At 37.2% G+C, this 27030-nt stretch overlaps 5 protein-coding genes across 21 annotated transcripts in view; 4 read left to right on the plus strand and 1 right to left on the minus strand.

Moving 5' to 3' along the window:
* LOC144203892 (ephrin type-A receptor 6-like) overlaps window positions 1-5736 on the plus strand; it is a 125756-nt gene extending 120020 nt beyond the window's left edge. For 3 of the 8 annotated variants that reach the window (XM_077727472.1, XM_077727475.1, XM_077727473.1), the window contains 6 exons: window positions 653-714; window positions 994-1449; window positions 2648-2841; window positions 3037-3186; window positions 3405-3573; window positions 3803-5736. In XM_077727472.1, coding sequence (XP_077583598.1) covers window positions 653-714; window positions 994-1449; window positions 2648-2841; window positions 3037-3186; window positions 3405-3573; window positions 3803-3901 — 1130 coding nt within the window. In that variant the 3' untranslated portion in view covers window positions 3902-5736. Of the gene's footprint in view, window positions 1-652; window positions 715-931; window positions 1450-2647; window positions 2842-3036; window positions 3187-3404; window positions 3574-3802 lie in introns of those variants that run through there. The other 5 variants (XM_077727474.1, XM_077727478.1, XM_077727477.1 and 2 more) reach the window with 4 other exon arrangements.
* A 1115-nt stretch (window positions 5737-6851) lies between these two features.
* On the plus strand, window positions 6852-10095 carry LOC144204593 (ADP-ribosylation factor-like protein 6). Of its 2 annotated transcripts, XM_077728651.1 has the most exons (9): window positions 6852-7158; window positions 7246-7296; window positions 7381-7442; window positions 7533-7601; window positions 7673-7767; window positions 8081-8210; window positions 8505-8560; window positions 8690-8702; window positions 8947-10095. In XM_077728651.1, exons 1-9 carry the CDS (start codon window positions 7036-7038, stop codon window positions 8978-8980), a joined length of 633 nt encoding a protein of 210 aa, XP_077584777.1. In that variant the 5' UTR covers window positions 6852-7035; the 3' UTR covers window positions 8981-10095. The 2 variants fall into 2 exon arrangements, with proteins under 2 accessions (XP_077584777.1, XP_077584778.1); XM_077728652.1 differs by lacking the exon at window positions 8690-8702.
* Window positions 9440-13386, minus strand: LOC144204591 (F-box only protein 47-like). 2 transcript variants are annotated; one of them, XM_077728650.1, is made up of 11 exons: window positions 13143-13386; window positions 12741-12887; window positions 12135-12296; window positions 11902-11978; window positions 11731-11805; window positions 11532-11643; window positions 11238-11411; window positions 11020-11169; window positions 10715-10857; window positions 9881-10040; window positions 9440-9801 (listed from the first exon to the last, which is right to left on the minus strand). In XM_077728650.1, exons 2-11 carry the CDS (start codon window positions 12880-12882, stop codon window positions 9701-9703), a joined length of 1296 nt encoding a protein of 431 aa, XP_077584776.1. In that variant the 5' UTR covers window positions 12883-12887; window positions 13143-13386; the 3' UTR covers window positions 9440-9700. The 2 variants fall into 2 exon arrangements, with proteins under 2 accessions (XP_077584776.1, XP_077584775.1); XM_077728649.1 differs by lacking the exon at window positions 13143-13386 and having other exon boundaries at window positions 12741-13071.
* Window positions 13387-14209: 823 nt separating this feature from the next.
* Window positions 14210-17507, plus strand: LOC144204295 (claudin-14-like). Of its 6 annotated transcripts, none has more exons than XM_077728200.1 (6): window positions 14210-14310; window positions 14722-15111; window positions 15180-15208; window positions 16201-16404; window positions 16628-16889; window positions 16963-17507. In XM_077728200.1, exons 5-6 carry the CDS (start codon window positions 16656-16658, stop codon window positions 17464-17466), a joined length of 738 nt encoding a protein of 245 aa, XP_077584326.1. In that variant the 5' UTR covers window positions 14210-14310; window positions 14722-15111; window positions 15180-15208; window positions 16201-16404; window positions 16628-16655; the 3' UTR covers window positions 17467-17507. The 6 variants fall into 6 exon arrangements, with proteins under 6 accessions (XP_077584326.1, XP_077584325.1, XP_077584323.1 ...); XM_077728199.1 differs by having other exon boundaries at window positions 14722-15099; XM_077728197.1 differs by having other exon boundaries at window positions 14722-15208.
* Window positions 17508-17526: 19 nt separating this feature from the next.
* Window positions 17527-27026, plus strand: LOC144204296 (high-affinity choline transporter 1-like). Of its 3 annotated transcripts, XR_013327863.1 has the most exons (11): window positions 17527-19323; window positions 20310-20529; window positions 20595-20708; window positions 21157-21312; window positions 21512-21660; window positions 21743-21886; window positions 22041-22194; window positions 23377-23594; window positions 23800-24495; window positions 24589-24604; window positions 25147-27025. XR_013327863.1 is itself a non-coding variant. In XM_077728203.1 (9 exons), the coding sequence occupies exons 2-9, from the start codon at window positions 20346-20348 to the stop codon at window positions 24448-24450; spliced, it is 1770 nt and encodes a 589-aa protein (XP_077584329.1). In that variant the 5' UTR covers window positions 17527-19323; window positions 20310-20345; the 3' UTR covers window positions 24451-27026. The 3 variants fall into 3 exon arrangements, 2 of the variants coding, with proteins under 2 accessions (XP_077584329.1, XP_077584330.1); XM_077728203.1 differs by having other exon boundaries at window positions 23800-27026; XM_077728204.1 differs by having other exon boundaries at window positions 20325-20529; window positions 23800-27026.
* Window positions 27027-27030: the final 4 nt, after the last annotated feature.

Below are 27030 nucleotides of genomic sequence, written 5' to 3' on the forward strand. Positions count from 1 at the left end.
TCACAATGTTAATTAAAACTAATCTAATGAAATTTTAATTGATGAACAGTTGACTACAGTTGAGTAGTTGGGATATGGTCAAAAATGAGAATACCCAGAAAAAGCCCACGTAAGCCAAAGGAGAATACACAATGAATAATCACAACCTCAACCCCAGCAATGTGAGGCCAACGTGCCAACGACTCAGCCGCCAGGCTGCCGTTAATGTTTTATTCATAGGATTTAACTTATTGCATGCTCTTGATGCCAACGTTCAATTAATTTAAACTGGTAAGACTACATTTCACTGCCATTGATTTATAATGGTAGACACCAATTTCTTTTGACTGAGAGGGTCAAATGTTACTCACTGCTCCAAATCTAAATGGTTTAAACATCTAGCACCATCAATGTCAGCCAATTTGTTAAATGGGTGCTCGAATGGGTTAAAATATATTATATATATATATATATATATATAATTCATGCATGAAGCGATTAACTGAAATCAGTTTATGTGGCAAGATATAGATGGAATATCGTTGAGTAAAATAACTGGATAATTAATGCATCAAACAGATTAAGTATGTATTACAAGTTCTAATCCCTCCGTTTTTGTGTGAATTGGTGGATTTTGAAGCATTTTGAGAAATGTGTGCTTGTGTATTTGTAGGCAGGCCTGTGATGATTGTGGTGGAATTTATGGAGAATGGATCTTTAGACTCATTTCTGCGGGTACGTATTGAAAGTGGCCACATGAATATAATTAGCAATGTGTACAATATTTTAAAATTTAGGAGTGACATTACAGTTGAAGTCTAGTTTTCGATTGTTTTTTCACTTTGTTGTTGTTGATGTTGTCTTTTTTTGTTGTTGTTCACTCAGTAGACTAATTTATTTTTTTGTTTTCTTTGGATCTTTCCTACTTTGCCCCCAATCTCAATGTCTTAAGGCTATACACTGTTTTTTTATGTACTCTACTTCCTTCCCTGTGTGCCTTGCTCTCCCTCTTAGCAACATGATGGTCACTTCACTGTCATTCAGCTAGTGGGTATGCTTCGTGGCATCGCCTCAGGAATGATGTATCTGTCAGACATGGGCTACGTTCATCGAGATCTGGCAGCTCGAAATATCTTAGTCAACAGTAACTTTGTTTGTAAAGTGTCAGACTTTGGTCTGTCTCGGATCCTGGAGGATGATCCCGAGGCTGCTTACACTACAACGGTGAGGTCTTTTGTCTTATGTATATATTTTTTTATATTAAAAGTTATTCACACCGTGGGATTTATTCATTTTTTTATTATTTTTTTGTGGAATCAGGGTGGAAAGATCCCAATTCGATGGACTTCTCCCGAAGCTATCTCATACCGAAAATTCTCTTCTGCCAGCGATGCTTGGAGTTATGGGATTGTCATGTGGGAAGTGATGTCCTATGGAGAGCGGCCATATTGGGAGATGTCAAATCAGGACGTGAGTTGCGTTTGTGTCTTAAATATATAGAAGTTTAAAAATACACTGACATATTTTCAGGTGTCTGTGTTATTGTCTAAATTAGAAAGCAATTTTAAACTCGACATTTTTTTTCTCCCAAATCTGGTTATTTTCTATCCATTCTGTCTCATTAAATACTGGGGTGATGATAGAATCTGGGGGCAGTAATAGAACATGAGATATCATGAACTGTCAGATGAAGAAAGAGCATGAAAGTCAAAGGTTTATCAGGTTTTGATCCTGTTGAGGGGAAGTTTAAAGCTGTGGGTTCAGTGTGCCTGAACATTTTGGTCAGGGATTGGAAGGAGCATGGAAGCATATCCATCTCTCTCCCAGATGAATGTTAAAGCAGCACATACGCATAATCCCTTCAACCTCTCTCTCTCTCACACACACACACACACACACACACACACACACACACACACACACACACACACACACACACACACACACACATGCGCGCTTACATGCACCTGCAGTGCAAGCATAAGTGCAAAACTGCCTTACTGGTCATAGGGTTTAAGGAGGATTTGTGTTGTTGGGGAATTGCTTCAAAGTCTAACCTGCAGTCTCGCAGCATCAACTTGCTCATCTCCACTGGATATGTAATGCTGCATGACAGCTTTTGATAGTATAAAATATTTCATCTTGTTCTTATATTCTACATCACGCCTCAAACTTGCGGTCCGGGGGCCAGATCTGCTCCGCCACGACATTTTGTGTGAGGCGTAAAGTTAATTCATATGCATCAGATTTCATATTTCTCACTGAAATGAAATGGACATAAATTTGAAAGTGTAACGTGAAAGTAAGTTTTGTGCATCAGAATTTAGGTATCTTGCTAAAATGGAATGTGTATATAAAATCCAAGAATTCCCCCCGAAAAATCCTTTTTTTTCCAACATTTAAAATGAATAAACATTTATTTTTAACTGCGTTTGTCTTTTTTATATTTGTTAATAAACAAAATAGATTAAAAATAGAATATTTACAGTTTTCACCTTTCAAACTTTTTGTAAAATAGGTAAATAAACCAAAATATTCTGATTAAAAACAAGAAAAAAATTGCTATTGAGCCCATGATTCACTGCCAACCTTCCTTCCTCATTTAAAATTGATTGGATGTTTAAATATGTACATGTACACAATAATAAAAATCCCTGTCCTTTTCTAGGTGATTCTGTCTATAGAAGAGGGATACCGGCTTCCTGCCCCAATGGGATGCCCAGTTGCCCTCCACCAATTGATGCTGCACTGCTGGCAGACAGAAAGAAGCCATCGTCCTAGATTTGTAGATGTCGTCTCCTTCTTAGATAAACTCATTCGCAACCCCAGCAGCTTATTGCCACTGGTAGAGGACATTCAGAGGTAGGTATTGTCAGGTACAATGGCTTGTTCCTAAGCAGTACATAATATTCAAAATCAGTCCATGCAATAACATTTTCAGAGCCATTTTCTCAGCGGTGAAATCTGTCATGCTGAGAAATTAATTATGTTCCAAATCCAAGAGATGCTGATAAAAGGTTGCCAGTATCTAATTTACAGTGTTTCTGATTATGTCAGTCTACCAGAGTCTCCCGGGGATGAAATGGACTACCCACTGTTCATCTCTATTGGCGACTGGCTGGACTCCATCAAAATGAGTCAGTACAAATGCAACTTCATGGCAGCAGGCTACCACACGCTGGACTCTGTCACGAGGATGAATATTGAGTGAGTAGCCAGGCTAAAATAATGAAAACATCACAAGTGCTTTCTAGCCTGAAAGTTATGCAAATTTCAACTCCAAATTTGGACTCATACCACTGGACATCTGTTATGTAGTTTAAACTAAAAACAATCAAGTAAACTAGATTTTAAGGTAAGTGATTTTGATAAGGCATTAATTTATCATGCATTCATTTATCATCGGTACCACACAATCTCTTAAGGGTCGCAGGGCAGCCGGAGCCTATCCCAGTTGTGTTCGGGCAAAAGGCAGACTACACCGTAGATTGGTCGCCAGTCAGTCACATGGCCCACAGAGAGACAGACAACCATTCGTACTCACAATTATACCACCACCCAGCGGGAATCGATCCCACGCCTGCCCGCACCAAGGTCTATAAAGCACACTAGGAAAAAGAAAAGATACACTCACAAATTTGCTAAAAAATACCTTTGTTTTTACATATATATGTATGTATATATGTATATAAATATACACATTAAGTGGGATTTGATCTTTTGAATTTGAGTTATGTTTGTTCAAAATCTTACATAGGCACGACTGACTGATAGGAAGTTGTTGTTGTTTTTTTAACAGTGTTTGTTTCCTCTCTCCACTTAGAGATGTGAGGCGTATTGGGGTGGACCTGATCGGCCACCAACGAAGAATCGTCAGCAGCATACAGACCCTCCATCTCCAGATTCTACACGAACAGGATAAAGGCTACCATGTATGAGGTTGCCCTTTCAAACCTGGGATGACGGCAGTTAAATCTAGTCAAGACTGTGAGAGGTGAGAGACACACTTTGGAGCCTTGAAAGGAACTCATTGGACTGGACAGACTGCCCCCCAGAATGGTAGTAAAGGACTCTTTTTCTACTACACACCCCTTACCCTGTACACCTGGTCTGGCCAGACTATTTTTAGACTGCCCAATATACTTTACAGTCTGGTCCAGGCACTCACTTAGGGGAATGTAATGCCTTGTTACAGCTGCGGTATTTTATGCGTGGAGGTTAATTATCTTAGACAAGTAGGTTCATGGACATAATCTACTGAATCCTTGGATTTTTTTTCTTTTCTTGCTCATGTAGCGAACCCTTGATGTGCAAAAATGTTTTAACCTCAGAAGAAGAAAAAAAAATATTCTCACTATTTCTCATTTTGTAATATGATCATCCATAATGAAAGTATTGCATTGCTTTATTCTTTCTCTCTCTCTTCCTCCAGAGAGACTGGTACACAAATACTTGAAAGTAGGGAGAAGCAAGGCAAGGCGAATTCTTGAATGTTAAAGTATATAGACAATTAATGGTAATTATTATTAAAATCGTATCTATTTATGTGCAGAGCTATTTGTTCAATCCCTTGGGAATCTGAATATTATTTAAAATCATATTTATTTGTGTCCGACAAGCAATAATCATCAAGTCACCTCAGTGTCTCACATAGAGAGGAATAATAGTGCAATGCGAGACATAGAAACATGGAACTAAACTGGATTGGTTGCCTTCACATGAAAAGAATACGTATTGTTAAAACTATTTGGAATGTCAACTTTAAGAGTTGAAAATCGTCACAGTTGTCTTAACATAAGAATGTTCACTTTATTCATAAATGTGTATTATTTCAGATCATTATTAAAAATTATTGTTTAGTTACACACGTGATTAATGGCAGTACGGTCTAAACTAACGGTGCATGTTGAGTGCAAAGCCACTGGCTGTATTTTACAGCCGGTCTGCTAGGCCTGTGTGCTTACTTAGTGATCATTTAAAGGTTGTGGAATATGTGGCAATATAGGAATCAAGTGTACATAAGAGTAGTCTGAAATGAAAATGTTGGAATCTGCAGTAGTTGTCATGTCGTCCAATAGATGTTTGCCATTAAAGTTATTAATCTTTATTCTGGGAAAACAATGGTAAACATGCAGTGGTATATTATATATTGATATATAATAAAAATGAATATAAGACTTGTTGGTGGAATCTCGGAAGTCAGTAAGATTGGCAGCTTTTCAAACTCATGGCTAAGTTAGCAGAGAGAGGGTGAACATAAACAGCAGCATCTTAATTTATCTTCTACTTGCAACAGAAACATGCTCACACGTGTATGCCTTACAGCCTGTGCACATTTAAGCAAATATATTTTAGTAAAATTAAAGGACCTACTCGTCAATTAAGTTGTTGACATAACCATTTGCGTGACATTAAATTGGCCACAGTGAACTGTTCCATTCTTTCAGAGATTGCCTCCATCCATCAGGTAAGAGAAAGTTGCAAGAACACACACAATAACTTTATGTACATGACATGCACTCTCACTGGCACCAACCCATTTACAGTCAATGGAGAATATCAGATGCTGTTTGTTAAGCATGTTCTACTGCTGAGCAATGTTAGAACGTTCTTTTGTACAAAGTACAAGTATACTATTGATTCTAATTCTTGTATTTTATTTTTTTATAATTTCCAAAGAGATGTTGTAGATCTTGCACACTGTAAGAGGCAGTTACTGCGGTTATTTATTTGCAAATAAATCTGAAAAGCTCTACAGGTTGACTCTTTGTGCCTTTTTCTAGTTTGTTTTGAAGGAGAATGAAAACAAAGCAGGGTATTTAAACAACTCATGAAAAAAAATAGTAGAATATGCTATATCAGCAACAAAGTAGAGGCATTGCAAACTACAAGCTTGTATTGCACCTCATTTTTTACTTTAATTTTTCTCTCTTGTGTATTAACTTACCATATTTTCTCGCATATAAGCCATATTTGTAATCAAGAGTATGGCTTGTATGTGCCTAAAACATGCTATACTCTCTTTTACCGGTAGATGTCACCAAAGTAACATTTACTATTTGTTGGTTATTTTCTGTTTTGCAGTTAGAAAACAACTTTACTGGATGAATTAATTCCTTCTTATTTTTACCCTAATAATGTACTTTTGATTCATACAGTATCTTGGAAATACTATGTGCAATGGTTTTTCTTAAGATGTTCCCTTCAAAGTAACACATTTGTACTCCTATTAAAACCATGAATATGGAGGAGAAAATGGTGAATCAGGTGGCGGCTTATATGTGACAAATTGTAAAATTCAATGATTTTAAGGCAAATTTAAGGGTGCGGCTTAAACGCAGGGTGGCTTATATACGAGTAAATACCGTACCTTGCAAAGAATTCAGCACCAAATAAACCCTGACGCAGGTTGAAGACAATATACTCACTTGATTTTTTGGATATAACATACATAAGTTGTAGATTACACATGCTTTATGTTCACATGATCATTACTAACATAAATGTCTTTTCTGATTGATATGCAACATTGCGATGAAAACAACACGTATGATTCTCCATGGCGAAGCACTTATCTGGCAACTCGAAGAAGAAAGCATCTTGTGTTCGTCAATATTTTGATCCTGGTTGCCAACTTGGTTTCACACCAACAGTCAGTCTTTTCGGATAAAATAAAATGGTGACTGTCATAGGAACAAGAGACTGGCTGCGAGTGAGTGCAAAATACAGCAGCTGTTGTTGTGGGTGTTGTCAAGCAAAACAGCATTACCCTAATGAATCAAATTCATCAGAAAGAAAGGTGCACACAACCAAGATAAGGTCGCCGGGTGGTTTGCAGATCTTAATTCATTCTAATAGGATTAGTCGTTGCAAGCTGGGATGCACATGCAGCATCCCAGCATGTTACAACATGCTCTTCAAATACAAGGAACACTCCTGTTTATCTGAGGTGTTGATTATTTTATAAGCTGCATAGTGTATTTTTTGTAATCGGACAGTTAATGGGTTGATGCCATAGCACATTATATTGAAAAGGTTTCGTATCAGTTGGGTTTAATGGGGTTGCTGGATAAACTGTCAGGCTGGCTCGGCGTGAGAAAGAAGGAAGTCAATGTGTTATGTTTGGGACTGGACAACAGCGGTAAAAGTACCATTATCAACCAGATGAAACCAACGAATGTAAGTAGTCACAACTGATCTCAAACTCCTTGAGTCGAAAAATTGCAATCAACTGTCGTGCAACTTTCATCAATTGCTTGTTTTCAGCATTCAAATTGTTTCGGCCCATTCTCAGATGAGTGGAAACATGTTAGTCAGGTAAAGTCTATCTTACTTGGAATGCCTAATCTATGTTCATATATAGTAAATGTCAATACTTTGGTGATTGCCTGGTCCATCCAGATACCCGGACAAGAAATAGTCCCAACAATTGGCTTCAACATTGAAAAGTTCAAGAATTCAAGGTACATTTTGAATGTTTTTTAAGCAGTTAGTATGTTTTTATGTGATTCTGATGTGGTTGTCCTCCTCCCTCTCTCTTCCTGCATGAACAGTCTTTCTTTCACAGTATTCGACATGTCTGGCCAAAGTAGATACAGAAACCTGTGGGAGCACTATTACAAGTATATACGAACGACATTACTCATTTCGTTATAATTACAATGGCTCAACTTTGTCCTCATTTACTCATCAGAGAAAGTCATGCCATCATTTTTGTGATAGACAGCAGTGACAAACTGAGGATGGTTGTCGCAAAAGAGGAGCTCGATACTCTTCTCAACCACGGAGGTGAGTTCTTTTGTTTAACTGCAAGTGGTAGGAGGTTTTTATAGTATTAATAATGTCTCAGGGTTTACTGGTAGTATCCGTTTGTGTGTGTGGATGTTTGTGACATTTCCAAGCTCTTAAGCCTGCTAAATGTGAAAAATCTGAAAGTATTAGTTTCTTTAAAGCTTTTACTGGCAATGGGCTTCCACCTGTGGGATTTGATTCATTCTGAATGACTTTTGGACTTGGCCTATTTATATCTATCTCAATGTTATAATTTTGTCTTGTATGTCCTTGGTCAAGAATCATTTGTCTTTAATGTGTGGCCATGCAGATATTTGCTGTAAAAAGCTGCCCGTGTTGTTCTTTGCAAACAAGATGGATCTACGAGATGCCATGTCATCTGTCAAGGTTTCTCAGACGTTGTGTTTGGAGAAAATCAAAGACAAACCTTGGCACATCTGGTAATATTAAACTTTTAAAATACATACTGCTTATCTCGTAAAAAAAAATTCAAAAGAAATAACCCTTGAAATGAAATGGCTGAACTAAGCAATGTAGTTAAGTATAATTGGCAGAAAAAGCAGCATAGACTTGACCTGAGTGACTCTTCTTTACCTGCTCGCCACCTTGTTTACTAATTAGACAGATGGAAGGCAGATGGGTGAAGAACTAGGCAGGTTTAAATGTTGAAGTTGGGAGAGTGAATGCATGCTAGAAGATGATTAAATCTTCAACCTTCTATTTTTGTCTCATAGTGCTAGCAATGCAATCGAAGGAGAAGGTTTACAGGAGGGGATGGATTGGCTCCAAGGTAAGGATGGCATTTAAATTTGTATATTTTTTGTGAAGTTTTAAACATTGGAGATGTGCTAATAATCAGAATTTTAATGCAAGTATTCTGACTACCATCTTTATTTGGACTTTTTTTTCATATTCCTAGAACAAATTACACAGTAAGTATGTATAAATCTGTTGATATGCATTGTGATGTGTTGTGAATTCTATATTCCTTTTCATGTTATTTTTCCATGTATTTAATCTGGGTATATTGTCTCTATTTTAACTCCAATAAGAGTAGCCAACTTAAAATGTTTTTTTCTATCTAACCTTGCTAGAAATCCCTGTCTATTTTTTTTAACCTGGAATAAGGACAATTAGCTACCTATAAATGTATTTTTGTATTTTCCCTTTAACTAGGTCAGATCAAAACAATGATCACCTGAATGAGTGATTTACCCACCCAGAAGGACAAATGGATGTTCACACTTCATTCCTGGATTCTTAGCTGTCATGATTTGTTCATATCTATATAGGAAACCAACAATCTCGAAATATGATCAGAAAAGTTTCACCTACACGATATATAGTCTTATCCTTATGACAATATGATATTACCTTTTGTGCTAATTTCAGTAAAACCTCATGTCGATTGCTAATGTTACAATATTACCATTCATTCATCTTCTTTCTGTACCATTTAACCACACATGGGTCGTGTGGGGTGCTTGAGCTTATACCAGTCAGCCATGGGCAGCAGGCAGAGGACAGTGTTATTATATGTAGGAAATTTTAAAAATACTTTTTAACACTGAGGATTAAAATACAGTTTTCATGCATTTTTGCATACTTTTTTTCTATAATATGTTTTTATTTAAAGAGTGGAAAATAAAAAAGAATCAAACTATTTTTCTTGCAAGTGATTTAATAAGACAACTTTGAATTCCAAATTTTCTGCACCTATGAGGGTGCTGAACACTGACCATAAAAGCAATAGTAGTCCAATATGAACAAACTGCAACACTAACCACAAGAACAGACAACATACAACCTCAATAACAGAAGGTCAATGCAAATAAATAAATGTTAATAAATATTCAACTTTAGATAAATATTAAATATTTTGTAATGTAACCCTCAAGCCAAGAAAGGCAACCATCTCTTCTTTTTTTCCCTATTTAAGCAATCCTCCAAGGATATGTGTATGAAATCTTGCAGTGGCAGTTAGAAGTTGACAGGCAGCCAAGAGAATTTCCCCATTTGCATCACCGTTTCCTGCAGTCACATAGTAAATAGCATGAATAGATTTCTGATGGGGTATCATTTGAAGAAGAGGCAGGTTGACTCATCTTACCGTTTACATAAGTAGAAAGAAACTCAGCCGTAATGTCTGAGCACTTGTACTCCAGGTGGCGGATGAAAGTGTACTTTTGCCCAGCTAAACGGAAGCTCTTGTGAAGCTGCTTTACCAAATCCACTGCCCAATTCATTTCATTGTTGTCCTTTTCAAGTACCTGTACAGAATTATTTTTTTTAATGGCTTACCATTACAATCAATGTGCACCTTCATTGACAATAGGAGTGTTGTTGTTTGTCATTTTTGTAAGTAGCTCACAACACAGCCCTGGATGTCCTGATTTTATCTGTCGTATGATTAGTAAAAGGTGGTTTAATGGACTGTCTATCATGTGAAAACATAGCCAATCTATGTCAGTCTGTTTTCCAAGTCTCCCTCCACCAACACACCTGAATAAAATAATCTGGATCAGTATGAAGCTTCTGGTCAGCCTGCTGATGAGTTGATCATTTGATTCAGGTTTGGTAAAGGAGGGAGATATGGAAAACACACTGAATCGGGACTCTCGAGGACAGGACTTGGACACCCCTAATCTGTAATGTAGATTAAGGCTGTCCAAAGTATTCCACAAAGGACTCCAGTGGGTGCAGGGTTTTGTTCCAACTGATCCAGCAAAGAGAGGTTAAGAAATGCAGGTTTTTTTTAAAGCAGCAATGCCACCGGACAACAATCATCTGATTACATTTTTAAGACACCAGAAAAAATGTAACCTCGTCTTTGGTTGAGATGAAAACCTGTACCCACTGCAACCCTTGGAGACCAGTTTCAACACCTGTGCTGTGAATGAATAAAAGCAATTTGGAGATTAATGATGTAGAATTAAATACGTACCAGGATAATGAAGACAATGATTGTGGCAACAGCTGTGAGTTGTCCAGATTGGACCTTATTCACCAAGACATTATAGCACAGTTTATTGCCACAAAGCACCAAGAGACGAGCAACATTATGCGCATGCCATGGCTGAGGAATGACTGCAAAAACACAAGAAAAAGCAAATCAGCTCATTTTGTTCAGTTGGTTTACATGATCTTCAAGTAAGTGAGTGAGAGTACATCTCACAAGACTAGATGCCAAGCCAGTATTTACCTCATCCCATATCGAAAGGTCAGTGCAAAGAAAATGGAAAAGGTTACCAATGATCTCTTCAAAGACTGCCAGGGTTGATTGTATGGACCATTCTTTATTTTTGGGGTTGTTGAACAGCAAAAGGATGGACTTGGCCAGGTCACACAGCGCATTTGGAGGTAGCACCTGTTCCACAAGATCCTGCCAACTGATGGAGCCTGCAGGAAGAACCCCAGCCCACCAATTCTTTTCTACAACATGACAGGCTGAATGATAATTACCGTACCTCCAGTCACTTGTGGTCCATATAGGATTAAGAGTAGGTGTGCCTGGCTGACCAATGGCCAGGGCTTAAGGAGCTGCAGAAGCCAAAATCGACATTCTGATGGGTTTGGTGACAAGTCCAGCAAAACTTTACGGCAGAAGTAGCGGAGCTCTAACTCTTCATACGATTTCATCCCTGTAGACACAGTGAGAAAACCAATGCGTGATTGCATGTAATGCATGGATTTTGTAGGCGGAAAGTTCCGTGTCTGGGCCCCAGAATTTTGGAGAAAGCTTTGTTTTTTGAAAATCATACCGAGTTTTCCATTGGTTGTGACTGCCTTAATTTTAGGCACCAAATTGCTAACTTCACACAAGAAGTCGAACACTCTTTTGCACTCCAGATCATCCCACCCAGCAATTAAGGTCTGTAAAAGAAATGAGTAGAAAAGGAATTATGAAATATGTTTGTTGTTTCTTGTAGCCATCGGCAATTTATTCTTTGAATAAGTCACCTGCAAAAAAATTCCATATCTGAAGAAACCAATGCAATTTGGCTTTGAGCAATTATCCCGTATGAAGCATGGAACCTACAAAATCATTACAAATTGAAAAGAATTTAAACAATGTATAAAGGATTGCCAAAATATCTCACCATACTGCATGCCTTATTTAGTTTTTCTTACCTGTGAAAACTTGTACATGACACATTTCAGTCTTTCCTTTGTTGGTAGCAGCATTGTACAACGCTTTAACAACACACCTGAGACAACATTAATCAATACAAATTTAGTAGCACTAATAAAAAGTTGGGGATGCTGGGCTTTTGGATGAAATTTCAATTGGGCCTCAAATTTCACCCGGAAGTGCAATATTATTGTCAGCATTGTACAGTATACGAAGATACACAGCTGCTTACCCAGGGCTCTGAAATGTCCACCCAAACATTCCTGTTCAGGACAATTGATGTAATGGAAGCTATAGTGCATCATTTTGTTCTTCCAGGCATTGGTGCTGACATAGTCCACCACATATCTGGTCATCTCTGTGGATGCTAAACAGAGCTCACTGACTTCCAGCACTATCAAAAAGACATAAAAAGTACAGGTGATATAACACAACAATTTGTTATTTTGTGCAACTCATCAGGGTTGCGTGCCCATTAAAGCCTGCTGACTGTGATTGAGATATAGCCTGGGCACACCCTATATGGTAGCCATTTGTAGTACCTAAATGAAAAGCAAATACAAATAATTCAAAATTGCAATTCTTTGGATTAAAAAAAATACTTTCATTTTATATTTTGGTTATATGTGATTGTTCACTACTATATTGTTGAAGCTTGTTTTTGTCTTTTAAAGCTACATCCTAAGTATTGCAGATTAATTTGTCTTGTGTATGGTTGAATCTGAATTTATCAATTGACTTTAATTTATTGTTAAACGTGCTGTTTAGACATAGAAATAAATGCATGTACCATTGAATCATCATCGTGATCTTAAACAAAAACACAGCGGTACCTTACCTGACAGGTAGTCCAGAATCATATGAAAAACCTCCAGTGGAAGTTTTTGGAAAAAACTCTTCTCGTCCATCGTCTGGTTGCAATTCACGACAATTCCTCGACGACGACGACCAGTGTATGTTCTTGGTCTTCTTTTCACCATTTTTACTGTCAAATGTATAGATAGCATCATTCGGTGACGTCTTTATCCATTTGAAGAATGCTTATAAATAAATGCTCGCACATTTGATTGACTAGCTAGTTTACGAAATGGTTACAGTAGCTACCATATAAAATGTACTTAAAACAATAAACCCTGCTTTATTTTCACTTGTTAATGACACTTTTCTTTTACCCCAAGTATTTATTACTTAATTATAACACGACCAAGCTTTATTGTTTGCAATGGGGGAAAAAACTTACCAATAAGTTCAGCGTGTTGTACAGCCTTGGCAGTGGCACGTATTTTTTAATACTGTATTGCTTTTAATAGGCGATGTAATGTACTCTCTCTAGTACATTTTCAAAGTACAGTGGTTATCAAGTAGTTTTGTTAAAATGACACCTCTGAAATAATGAGTTCGTGGTAATTAGTTGTCGTATCTATTCATACAGAAAAGAGCTAATGAAAAGCCAACTTTGCCTCTGCTGGGCTACTAGATGTATATCGCTGTATTCACGTTTTCACAGTTGTTGTTTTTTAATTTATTTTATTTTTTTATTTTAGCTCCAAGTACCAAAGTACTTTATATTAATTGATATTTCATTTAAAACACTAATATTTCATTACGTTCTTAAAATAAGTGCCAAGTCCCTTTTTGAAGCAAATATATCACCATTTTTTTGTATTTTTTAATTTATTAAATAGTTAATATATTTATTTTTTTGTTTATTCTGACATATATGAGCATATGATGTGGGCTTTAGGTGGTTCTTGTTATTTCGTTTTGTGTTTCCTGGAAAATGTCAAAAAACTTGGTGTTGATTCATAAAAATGTGAACAGTGCGCTTATAGTAAAAGTCGAGATTTGCCTAAGTGCTTGATTCACATTGTTGAAAAGTAAAAGTAAAAAAAGAGATATGTATAAATAGTTTCAAATTGCACGGTAATATTTTGTATTTCCTTGAAATTTATTTTTTGTATTACATTTTTGGTGTTATGATGGTGTGGTCCTGATGTGGGGCTGTTTCGGCCGGTTGCAAATCTCTGTGGGAAAAAAAGGCATCTTGAAAGGATAGAAAACACCGTAATCATGTGCATCCATGCAAAATTAATTTCCTTTAATATGGCGAATAGGTACAATAATTTAGGTTTGACTTTATTCTTTATCTGTAATGGTGAGGAAAAAATATAAATAAAAACATAAATATTCCAAATGTAGGTAAAATAGCAGTTCACTGACATTTTTAAATGCTAGTAGAATTGTAGCCAATTAACAGTGAGTATCTCAGATTATCCTGCCTACTGATCCCGCATTGGATGCCTACTGCAGTAAGCATGGTTTTGAAGAAAGTGGCTTTAATGGACTCAGGAGGTGAAGCATCTGTGTCTCAGACAGAGAAAGGAGAAAGATGGCAATGGATTCAAAAGGTACATGAACTATCATAGAATGTGCCAATTTTCTAACTAGTTTTAATGAATTTCTAGTGTGTTATGTGCCGTCCACGTTATTTTATCTATTATCAGCAGTCTAAATACAGGTCATTGAAGGTCATCGAGATTTTGTCTATTGCTTTGGAGCCCTTGAGTTCATTGCACAGCTAGACAATATACAGTATGTGGTTTGGGACACCCAAATACATTGTTATCCTCCAGTACATTGCACAAGAGCCATGCTTTGCTGTTAATCACGGGATTATTCTTTCCAACTAAGACTATTAGGTGTTCTACATTTAAATATTGTCATCCTCACCAAAGACACGCTTCGCAGAAGAGCGTTATTTTAGGATTAAGCATTTGCAGTGATCTGAATTCTCAGAAAAATGTTCTTTTCACCAGCAGGTTGTGTTCTTTGATTGCAGAAGAAAGATGAAGGGCAGCTATGCTCTTAATGAGAGACGAAAGTGCAGATTCTTCTCTCAGTGACTGAACCGGGCTGCCCTCAAGTATGTACTGCATTGATATCATACTCATGTAAAAGAAAAATCAATTGTATTTAAATATAACATGTTAAGTACGGATGTATGTTCATATTCACTGAGTACGAAAACGGTGGTTCTTATCTGTTAAAAGAAGACATTGTCAAACTAACATAATTTCTAACCCTATGCATGTATTTTCTTCTTGTCTATAGCCAGAGAATCGATTGTTTCTGATCCAAATGCACAAGTTTCCCCTCGGTGACAACAAGTTGATCTCTGAAACTAATTTTACCATGAGGCAGGTGTTCAGGTGTGTTTTTACTGCAGTTATTCATTCACAGTTTTTCCTGACTTTTATTTAATGATTCAACTCAACAGGATATACAAAAAACAGCGAAACCTAAACGGTAAGACACCATTTTCTTCCAAGAATTGGTTTGACGACATCTGATCAGATCATATTTCTAAATAAATGTAGTTAAAGTCGCTTGGATCTATGCTAAAATCTTATTTGTTCCAGCCTCACTTTAGACAATTAAACGAGGAAACACATTTTAAAATGTTTTTAGTCAACTGTTTTTTAAAAACTGTCCAAAGTCTGAGAAGTAAACATACTAACTTCCATGTGATGAATAAATTACCACTAGAATTAATCATATTTTTACAGTTTTCAATCAAAAAAGAAAGACACTGTCTTTATGGACCCCAAAACACTAGTTTTTTTTATAATAGCCTTTAACTCATTGCCTGCCAGTAACTACAATAGCTGTCCAATTCATTGCAACTTGGAGAACTATCTTAGCACTCATCTTTCAGTGCAATGACGATGAAAGCTGTTCAGTCACTGTCATTGGAAGCCAATGAGTTAAATGAGTGCCATAATGAGGATTCATAATCAGATCCAGAAAACAGATGGTTCTTAAAATGTTCCAATAAATAGCCAAATCTATTGCATTATTAATAGTTTAGTACGTTTATGCTCATTTTACATAATAAAAAATGCAGAATTTGCTATTTGTGTAACAAAAGTATTAGCAAAAAGAACACGTGCCAAATTTTGCCATTGTTAAGATCCAATTACTTTTGACCTTTTGTTCACAACACACAACAGGAAAAAAGATAGATATCAATGCTTAACTTAAGAGTTGAGCTGTTGTTCTCTCAGACTAAATCTTAAGTGAACTTGTGCACATAAAAGAAATATCCAACTAGTCTCTATATTGAAGAGGTCAGAATGCTTAAACACAGCCGGCTTTGTGCGAACATTTTCAATGTCAGTGTTTCATATCTGTACAGTACTCCAAGCTTGGGTGGTTTCTGTCAATGTTTAATTTCTCTCCTGAGGGGCGGTGAGATTGTAAGCGAGAAGTAGAGAGAAACTGAAAACTGTTCTCATTAGTTACAGATGTAGACACCTGCCACTCAGTGGAGACTGAAGCCAGAATAGTTTTAGCTCCTTCATGTCACACTTAAGAAATGGCTAGGAGCCCGTGACAAAATGTAAGCTCACTGGAATTGGCTGCTTCTGGGGAGAGTGCCCTTCGCTGGAAGAATAAACTACAACTGCACCTTGAGAGACTCAAGAATGCACCTGTTGTTAAAGGTAGATAATAGTTAACTCACTGGCTGCAATTGGCAGTGTGAGACTTTACTCCATTTTTACTGTGAAAGTTAAATGTTAATACTGCGTTAGAATTAGATACTATTATATATATATTAGGTAGTAATTCTGCACTTTTATTTACATATGCAATTATATATTTCCATATACTATATTTATTTAGTTCTTAGATTATATGATCATGTATTGCTCTGTTTTTTTACAGCTCAGAAGTTTTCCCAGGTGAATCAAACATGGCAAGTACTTCTGTTCAACTCGTCGGGTTATTATTGAGCCTGCTTGGATTTGTGGGAACTATAGTTGCCACGGTACTCCCACACTGGCGCAGTACAGCCTATATCGGCTCGAATATCATCACAGCAACGGCCTACATGAAAGGTCTGTGGATGGAGTGTGTATGGCACAGCACGGGTATTTATCAATGTGAAGTGTACAGATCATTACTGGCGCTGCCACAGGATATGCAGGTACACATTTTCTTACGGCTTGAGTGAAAGTTAGCAAGAATAACGTTTTGCGAAATGTCTGTATCATCACTAGGCTGCACGAGCACTTATGGTACTCTCCTGTGTGTCCTCCACCCTGGCAATCGTGGTTTCTGTGATGGGGATGAAGTGTACCTACTTTGCCCAAGGCTCATTAATTAAGTCTCCACTCGTGATGAGCGGAGGGGTATGTTTCCTCTGTGCCGGATTACTCTGCTTGACAACAGTGTCCTGGACCACCAATGACATCATCATTGATTTCTATGACCCCTTCCTTCCAAGTGGCATGAAGTACGAAATTGGCCTGGCGGTGTATCTCGGTTATGCGTCATCCTGCCTCAGTCTGTCTGGGGGTGTTGTACTGATCTGGAGCAGCAGTGGTGAACGGTCGCTGAGACGTCCCCAAAGGCAGATGAGTCAGCCTACAAACCCTCCTCCCTACAACAACACTTATACACCAGCACCCCCGTACAATCCTGCAGAGGCCCTCAAGGATAATCGTGCACCGTCACTTTTCTCTCAATCCAGCAGTGGCTACAGACTTAGTAATTATGTCTAACGTCTTGATGGTGATGCTTTTAACGTCAGCACATCTAAGTATAAAAAGAAGAGCAAAAAAACTATGCAAAAAAAGTTAAGTGGGACATTTTCACAGAAACTCAACGGATTACACTGCAATGTGGCTAAAATACCGCTAGGCAGCGACATTTATTAGTGAATAAAAACTAAGGGCATCTTCACTCTTTGTGGCAATTAATGGAGACAAGGTGGGTCTTTCTGTTTATATTTAGTATAACAATTATTCACATTAAAATGAAACACAATGCAAAATCAGACTGAATGTAACTTTTATCAGAAAAACAAGCATGTTTGCACAAATGTTTTTATACATTTGTTGATGTAAAATGGGTATTGTTTTATTCTACAACGCATCTAATTGGTTTTGCACATGCAAATGTGTATTTATAAGAAGAACTCCCAATTAGATGTTAGCCTGTCACCAGCAACTGTGCCTGTCATAACATTGTAGCTGAACAGACGTCTCACTTCTCAGCACATTATATTTCCGTTGAGGATTGGCTTTTGATTAACAATAACACATTTCACAGCTATGTTTATTTTTTAGTAATCATATCATATCATTTGGGAACTATTTTTACCCATCTCTGTTTATTTGTTTTTAATGCCTTAAAAGTATTTAGGCATTATATGTGTAAAATTTTTTGACATGTTTGTTAAACTCATTCTTAAACTTGATTTTCAGACAAAGTGGAAAATTCACCACAACAGCCCACCAGTTCTATAAAAAATGATAGCAAAAAAATGCACCATAAATAACATGGAAACCTCATGAGTAAAAGGTGTCAATAAATAAAATAAAAGTATAATTTAACTATGTTAACTGTAAATCAACCTACATATGCTCCAATATACGTATAAAACTGAAGAAAGGGACACCTTTGTTTATAAAAAAAAAACTAGTATCAAGTATCAGATTTTTATGGGCAATAAACACAAGTAAACTCAATCCCCAGATTTTACTTTTATTTCTATTTATCCAATACAAGACTATAACTAGGCCTTAATGGGAAAAAGTGATGTGAATGTCGGCTACCTTTTCTATTTGCAACAGTGACATTCAACTATCACACTTGACTTTGGATACAAAACAAAGTCATATCATATAAAATGAATCTGAACTACACAACACAACGAAAACACCTATGGCAATATGTCATCACCTGTTGCACAAATGACAAACTAACAAAGATTCAAGCTATTGTTTCCTCCCCATCTAAACCACCTCATAAATCAAATTTAACATGACATTCAGTGGTCAGCACTTGACTACCGTACCTGTGATTTAGTGGCATGGATCTAAAACGAGTGGCTCGCAGGTGCAAACCTGAAATTCCCAGTCACGAATCATTCAAACTAACCATCTTATAAGCTATATCTTGCCAAGTTTTGACAATTAACCAAGTGTACATATCATCAATTGCCAATTGTTCATATATTGAAGCGTGGCTGCATGTCACGCCACTCTCTATTAGTTGCTATTTTGGTCCTGCCCTGGAAGACATTTATCCAGCATCTACCCACCCTGACAGCATCCAATAAACCCACCACTCCCATTCATCTCCACACCCTCGACAAACCACCCCCACCCACCTTTCCACTCCCTAGCTCGCTCCCCAGTTCTCCCTCTCTCGTGCGCACACACGTTTCCTGCAGATGTGGCAGATATTTTCAGACTTAAAATCACTAAGATAATTCTGAACAGAATTTCAATACCACAAGGTAAAATATATTTCTTCTATCCAACAGGCATCTTTTCTTGTAGAAAAATTTGGATCCTACTTTTTGTTGCTTTCGGCTGTGGATATCAACTCACTTCTATTTCTCCAAAGAAAAGGTAAGACAGTTTTTTTTATAATTCAGATTTTCAACTTCCCAAGCTGTTATGCATGTAGCCATAGTAATATTGATTTATAAATGAATCAATAGGGTATCTCGCCCCCAATAAACCATGGTGTCGTTCTTAAAGGGAGCCTCAAGGTCTGGTACTTAGGATGCGACAAACTGAGTGCAAAAGATCACTCTATATTAACTTCCCAGTTGTTTTAAGTCATTCATATGCCCCATTTTGCTCAACTAAAGTGGACAAAGAAAAAAAATGTATGTAACATTTATTGATGAGCTACTATTTAATTAATTAAGACATTTTCATTGTAGTTAGGTTTGTTTTGCATTTTAGTCCTGAACCTAAAGGATGAAAAACAATCAGTTAGCTTTAGAATGGCAAATTAATCTTCATTTTAATGGAAAACATATTTTTTTAGCCTCATTTGCAGCAGATGAGAGTCCACATCTTTGTTGTTCCTGCAATTTAAAAGCTGAGCATATTTATCTTAAACCTTTAGCTGGTGCTTTCAAAAGAAGGGGAATGTGAGTCATGGGGTGAAAAAATAACCTATATACTATTCATTGGAAAAGGGGATTTCAATATTGGGCACGATATTTAGTGTTCAATGTAGACATTTTTCATGTTTGCGAAATAATCTAAAATATCCATTCATTCATTTTTCGAATTGCTTATCCTCTCAAGGGTTGCGAGGGGTGCTGTTTGCCTATCTCAGCTAACTACGGGCACCAACTTGTGATCAAATGCTCAACTGTGTGACTGATGCGCAAACCCAATCTTGAATATTTTGAGTATTGGTTTGTGATATTATTTATGTTATATATTCATAAAGTTGACAGTTTCTTTCATGCAACATTTAAATTGTTTTTGTTGGTGACACAAACTCCTAAAAGTGATTATATTGATGGCCTTTTATGTGCCAGATTACATTTAGAAATACCCATGCCTTTTTCTTCCTTCAATTTCTTTAATTGTAGTGTTTCCTCAATTAGCACTTGAGCACACCGAGCAAGATGACCATCCACGTCGAGGGTCTGGTGGCCATTGTCCTTTTTTATCTAGTGATTCTCTTCGTGGGCATTTGGGCAGCGTGGAAAAACAAGAACTCAGGCGTGGGTGATGGCGGTGAACGAAGCGAGAGCATCATGGTTGGTGGTCGGGACATTGGCTTGTTTGTGGGTGTATTCACAATGACAGGTGAGTTCCCTGAAATTGGTACCATGGAGATAAATATAGTTGATTTATACTTTCTTTTCTTTCAGCGACTTGGGTAGGTGGGGGCTATATCAATGGGACAGCTGAGAATGTCTATTTACCTGACTATGGTTTGGCTTGGGCCCAAGCACCCTTTGGCTATGCTCTCAGCCTGGTACTAGGTAAGAACTACTGAGCTGCTGAAATTACGTTTTCTCCTTGTTTATTCATTCATTTCATCCACACAAGGGTTGCAGGGGGTTCTGGAGCCTATCCCAGCCAACTATGTGCACAGGGCAGGGGACACTTTGAATTGTTGGCCAGCCAATTGGCTCCCTATTTTTTTATTTATATAAAACATTTCATCATTTGTAACTGTTGTTCAACTATAAAATGTGTGTTATGTCAAAACGCACTATCAACACACAATTTTGTCTTTTTTTTTTTTTTAAATTTGTGACAAACTAATTTAAATACACCTCAGAAGTATCTAAATAGCCATAAAATTAGACATCACTCATCGTCAATGGCACTGAAATAGTTAAAGCAGTAGCATTGTACTGTTGTATGAAATCTAACAAGAACTACCCTAAATGATCTTTATGGACATTGTTATTTGACTTGTTCCAGGTGGGCTTTTCTTTGCCAAACCCATGCGGTCCCGGGGCTATGTCACTATGCTGGATCCTTTTCAACAGCTCTATGGAAAGAGAATGGGAGGGTTGCTTTTTATTCCAGCTGTTATGGGTGAAATCTTCTGGTCTGCTGCTATTTTATCTGCCTTGGGTAAATAATTCTTGAGTGCTTTCTAGACCAGTGACTCCCAACCATTTTAGTGATGTATTTTGACCGTCTAAGCTTTATATATTTGTGACACAAAAAAGTCAAATGAAACAAAAAAATAATCACTTATATTCCCTTTTTGTTCTATTTGTATTTGATGTATAATGACAGTTTTAATTACTAAATGAATATGAACCCACAGGAGCCACTTTGAGTGTGATCGTTGACATAAACATCAACATGTCAGTGGTGATCTCAGCTCTGATTGCTATCTTCTACACTCTTGTGGGAGGACTCTACTCAGTTGCCTACACTGATGTAGTACAACTCTTCTGCATCTTTGTGGGTTTGGTGAGTCTCACAATCAAAAAGCAAAACATTCACATGACAGTCACTATTACTGATAATAAAATGCAATATTTCCATTAAATAGTGGATCAGTGTGCCTTTTGCGTTATCCAATCCTGCCGTGTCAGACATCAGCGTGACAGCCAGTACGGCCATCCACCAGTCACCCTGGCTGGGAAAGGTTGATCCCGCTGACAAATGGCTCTGGGGAGATAATTTCTGCTTGCTGGTAAATTACACCTATTTACAGAAACATGCTTATTCAAACCAGTAAATCTATCTGTGTTTATAGCGTTGATGTTTATATATGGGGCAGGAGCCCTTGCTGTTACTTGATCTGATGAAACTATTAGCAGTAAAAAAATATATATTTCTGTTTCTAGATGTTGGGGGGGATTCCCTGGCAGGTCTATTTTCAACGGGTTCTTTCTGCCTCTTCAGCTACCTACGCCCAGGTCCTTTCCTTCCTTGCTGCCTTCGGTTGTTTGGTCATGGCTGTTCCCTCTATCCTCATAGGAGCAATAGGGGCATCCACTGGTAAATATACACTGCCATATGTGTTGGTTCTTCAGTCAGGAAGAACGTACGCTTTTTAAGGATGGGATTGATGTTCGGCTAATGTAATTTGATCCTTGATGAGCAAAATGAATGGACTCCTATGTTGAAGTCAATAACCCTGTGCAATGGAATTGTGCCATAATGGGGGTCCGCATGGATGTGCTCAACATGCCAAAGATTGTCATATTACTTTTTAGATCCCTTTTTTTCATCAAGATCTGCACCTGTGGTATTCAAAGCTGAGCCCTGCAATTTATTTTCATTGATGTTTTACTTAAAAATGATGATGCACTTAAAAAAACAAAAACAAAGTACTACCTCCTTAAAATTAGATTTTTTTTAACCTCCACGAGCATTGAACGCACATGGTCATATTTTAGTGCCATTGAATGATCACTGCCAGTCTACCCAGGCAGATTATTCATCTTGGCCCTAATGGTGGTCCTTGCTGTAAAATGTTTGCAATCCTTTCTCAAATTCAGGATTAATATACTGATATTGAAGCCATCAACAATTGATGACTATGACAAGAAAATCTTATGCATCTGAACCATTATCATATATGGACATTTCAATCAAAGGAAACAAAATGCCATACTCGGTTGTTTACTGCATCAACCCGTTTATCAGATGTGAAAATGTAGACGCCTCCCGTGACTCCAGGGTAAACAAGCAGCAGCAGGCTATGGCAAGCGCAGACCCACCAGACCGTGCACTTTTGTGAATATTACATCTGAAGACAAGCTAATTAATCTGGCCCATCTGAAGCTGTTGTATGTACGATATAAGTAACAGCGTTAATCAGCCACTGCTTGTTTGGAGAATGTACATCTCCAGAGAATTAAGTTATTATTTAAAACCTGCCAAAGAAATTATGTTTCATGTGCTAAAAAGAAAGCAAGTATGAAAATAATTACTTTAAGATTACATTCTGGACATTCTGGAATGTAAACCACATTTTCTTTAGTTCAGTAAATGACAAACAACGGTTAACTATAGTTCTATTTCTTTGTGACTTCTACACAAATCACTTTTCAATATTAATTAGCAAAAAAATATACCATAGCCCCCTCACTACCTATGCTCTAGTCTACACCTTGCGAGTCCTAAAAATCAGGTTAGAAATACATTTAAAAAACTAATTTCCATATTCATTTCTAGACTGGAACCAGACTTCTTATGGGCCCGTGCCTCCAAAAGATCGTGATGAATCCGACATGATCCTTCCCATTGTGCTCCAGCACCTTTGCCCACCTTACATCTCCTTCTTTGGACTCGGAGCTGTATCGGCTGCTGTCATGTCATCTGCAGATTCCTCCATTCTCTCTGCTAGCTCCATGTTTGCCAGGAATATCTATCAACTTGCCTTTCGACAGTCGGTAAGACTGCAATTTGTCAATTACTAACATATTTTATACCAGTAATGCAATTATATAATCACTCCCGCTTAAGTGCCACTTGTTAATTGGTCTTTAAATAATTAAAAGACATTACATTCACTGTGTTCAATAGAGCAGTCAAAATATCTACATTATTAATTTGATGGATGCATATTCCTATGATCCCTTTCTAATTGTTTTCTAGGCATCGGATCGTGAGATCGTCTGGGTGATGCGTCTTACAATCTTTGTTTTCGGAGCCCTCGCCACTGCCATGGCGTTGTTAACAGGAACAGTGTATGGGCTGTGGTACCTGAGCTCGGACCTTGTCTATGTCATTGTCTTTCCTCAGCTTCTTAGTGTCCTTTTCGTCAAAGCAACCAATACCTACGGCTCAGTGGCTGCCTACGTATTTGGTCTTTTGCTACGAATTGGCGGAGGAGAACCCTATTTAAAACTTCCGCCCTTCATTTATTATCCTGGTTGGGTGATCCAAGAGAAGATCCACCATCTCTCTGGTGATGTAGAGTATTTTGTCCAGCAGAGATTCCCATTCAAGACAATGTCCATGATGGCATCCTTTTTGGCAAATGTGGCATTTTCCTACCTGACAAAGTACCTGTTTGAAAGTGGTACGCTGTCTCACAAGTATGACTTCTTCGATGCCGTGGTCTCCAAGCACAGCAAGGAGATCATGGACAAGGCCACATTGGTGGGCAATGATAATATCATACTCTCAGAGATGGCGCCTGTCAAACAAGCTCTGGGTGCATCCCTCGCGGCGACCTTCACCAACAGGGAGGTCCTAAGTAATGATGAGGTGTCGAGTCCTGAGGAGTTTCAAGATGAAAACTAGACCCTATAAGAGAAACTCACTACTGCCAAACGAGGAGTCAAAGCGGTAGGGACCTGCCATGGCTTACAAATGATCCTATATATTTTATTTCATGCTAGTGATATTAAAGGATATTAAAAAAAATCCTGGTCATTGCAGGTTGGATACTATGAAGGTAAGACCGAATACTTGTTCAGAATTTGGAGGGAAAAAAATCTTCTGGTCTAGAGTTTCAATGATAAAATGGCAAATTTCCATGAAATTTATGGATGTTGTTTTGCTGTCTGTAATCTTATTGTGCATAGCAGAGAATATTTCATGAAGGAACATTTTGTGTCTAAACGGAATAGTTTTTTTTCTCCTCATGAGCTCCAGCATGTTCTGTAGTGAAGGATCTTTCCTCTTGTTCAGAAGTATCTGATGCTGCCTTTGTTTTTGGACATTCTTTGCTTTGTCAGGAATAATGCATCTTTTAATGGAATATAGTCTTTTTTAAATGCCACTATAAATGATTTAAGGAGTGTTCTGGGCTCCAGTACCCCCTTCAACCTTTGTGGAAAATGAATGAATATGAAATAATTCGAGAATAGTGCAATCCACTCCAATGGAATTATTTTTGTCTCCCTGAGTGCAATCAAATTGTGTCAGACACGTTTTGAGGACTGATTTGACACAACATGTATAGAAAATTCAAACTGTTGTGTTACTTTACTGCAGGAGAGAAGATATGCCAACAGCTGGAAAAAAAAAACACTGGAAAAAGTCATTCAAAAAGTGCATGAGAACGTAGCAGGTAAGATTAGAAAAGTATAATTTAAAATCTTATCTAGACCGCTTCAAAAAGGATACATATCCATATTTGGATTAGAATTTTACCTTTGTTTATGATCGTCCAGGAACCTCTATGCCACAGTAGACTTTATTTTTTATTAAGAATAATAACTAACTAAAGTCTTCAAATGTTTATAAAGTATGGGTAGCTAGAATGGCAAATGTTGAAGGGGGAAAACGTGTCACTTTATGTTTATTTGCGCATTTGCCTGTCAGTTAATAGAATTCACGGTGCATAGTGCCTTTGTGATTTCTGAACTGTTCCCGTGATTCTTTTGTCTCTTTTTTTCCTGTAAAAATCATTTAAATGTGGCCTATATGTTTAGTTCATTACTGTATTATGTCCAGTGTAATTTACATAGAGTACTTTTGTGAATAGAGCAATAATATTTTTAGTATCCATAATGTACATGTAATATTAAGTGTATAAATTATAGCTAATGGGAGTTTACATGTATTTACAATGTACTTAATATGTTAAATATCAACAGATGTAATAATTGCAGTAAACTAAGCATACATAAGATTACATTTAGTCAGAAAATGAAGATCCGGATATTTACGTAACCTTTCTATTTTTGAATATTTTGTTTTCCATATCGAGTCCTAGAATATAGTAATAATACATTTCAATTAACGATAGAATATTGAAGCACTACAATACTGGGATCTACCTCTAATAGCACTAAGAGATGAAACATGACAGACTGACATTTTGCTTCAAAATGCTGAGATTAACAAAGTAGTTTTGAAAAGGATCAAAGCTCCATCAAAGTGTGGTCTGAAATTTGAATTATGGGTCAAAAGAAAAAGGAAAAAGATGAAAGAGTAATAGAGCCATGTAGAAAAGTCCAGTTGATGCTTGAACCTCTTTGTATCCAAAGATGGATATTTATTGGTAATTTCATTCTGGCTATTTGAACTGCTTTGTTACACTCAGTTGTTATGATTCCAATGTCAGCTATGATCCAATGTAGATATTAAGGAAACCGTTGTTACTGTCCATCTTTTTGTCAATGATACTTTTCTTACCTTCGACCCGTCTGCCACTGCAGATTAGCCCAGACAGAAAATGATTGTTTTTCCTCCGGGATTGTTTGTCAGCACTGGTCATTATTGATCCAAACCGGCTATCAATTAGGCCGCAGGACACATAGTTAATGATGTAAAAGAGACAAACCAAAAAAAAGTACAGCTTAAATTATGTTGTACATAATGTGGTTCACACAAACCCTTGAATCCATTTTCCCCTTATCAGGAATCTTTGTTTCAGAACTTTTTTTTGTTAATCTTCACCCCTATCCTCTTAGGAGAAATATTTGTTTTGTTTTGTAATTCTTCTCATTTTTGTAGTCTCTGTCTCTCCTCTGTTGTACTTTCCTGGTGTCTTCTGTGACTGTTGTGGATACATTAAGCAGATGATACCAATGACTGTGCCAGGGAGAATTACCTAATTTCCTTTTTAAAATGGTGAATTCAGCTTCAAAAGGATCAAATCTAGTGCTCCGCCAATTTCACTGTGTAAATTGCAACAATATATTTGTGTTATGAGTGTTCAACCATGACCAGAGGTTTTGAGATTTTCACCATTCAGTAGAATGAGAAAGTGTCTCTAAATTCTTACCAAGTGTGTTCCACAGAAAAAAAACTCTCTAAATGCTTCACTTAAAGTGATGTTTGTTAAAATGGAAATTGCAGACAAATATTTATCAGTACACTGTGTATAAATGTAAAGGTGTGATTATGTGTTTTAGGTTTAATAAATTATTT

Source organism: Stigmatopora nigra, chromosome 11, assembly GCF_051989575.1.
Source record: "Stigmatopora nigra isolate UIUO_SnigA chromosome 11, RoL_Snig_1.1, whole genome shotgun sequence".
NCBI classification, from domain to species: Eukaryota; Metazoa; Chordata; class Actinopteri; order Syngnathiformes; family Syngnathidae; genus Stigmatopora; species Stigmatopora nigra.

Excerpts from the sequence above, each read along its gene's own strand:
- LOC144204296 (XM_077728203.1), top strand. The coding sequence starts at position 20,346 with ATGACCATCCACGTCGAGGGTCTGGTGGCCATTGTCCTTTTTTATCTA. Across the intron at positions 20,709-21,156 it reads TGCTCTCAGCCTGGTACTAG|GTGGGCTTTTCTTTGCCAAA; the intron begins GTAAGAACTACT and ends GACTTGTTCCAG. Across the intron at positions 21,661-21,742 it reads TCTGCATCTTTGTGGGTTTG|TGGATCAGTGTGCCTTTTGC; the intron begins GTGAGTCTCACA and ends TCCATTAAATAG.
- LOC144204593 (XM_077728651.1), top strand. The coding sequence starts at position 7,036 with ATGGGGTTGCTGGATAAACTGTCAGGCTGGCTCGGCGTGAGAAAGAAG. Across the intron at positions 7,297-7,380 it reads AGTGGAAACATGTTAGTCAG|ATACCCGGACAAGAAATAGT; the intron begins GTAAAGTCTATC and ends TGGTCCATCCAG. Across the intron at positions 7,602-7,672 it reads CTGTGGGAGCACTATTACAA|AGAAAGTCATGCCATCATTT; the intron begins GTATATACGAAC and ends TTTACTCATCAG.
- LOC144204295 (XM_077728197.1), top strand. The coding sequence starts at position 16,656 with ATGGCAAGTACTTCTGTTCAACTCGTCGGGTTATTATTGAGCCTGCTT. Across the intron at positions 16,890-16,962 it reads CGCTGCCACAGGATATGCAG|GCTGCACGAGCACTTATGGT; the intron begins GTACACATTTTC and ends TATCATCACTAG.
- LOC144204591 (XM_077728649.1), bottom strand. The coding sequence starts at position 12,912 with ATGATGCTATCTATACATTTGACAGTAAAAATGGTGAAAAGAAGACCA. Across the intron at positions 11,806-11,901 it reads TCATGTACAAGTTTTCACAG|GTTCCATGCTTCATACGGGA; the intron begins GTAAGAAAAACT and ends ATGATTTTGTAG. Across the intron at positions 11,412-11,531 it reads CACAACCAATGGAAAACTCG|GGATGAAATCGTATGAAGAG; the intron begins GTATGATTTTCA and ends CTGTGTCTACAG.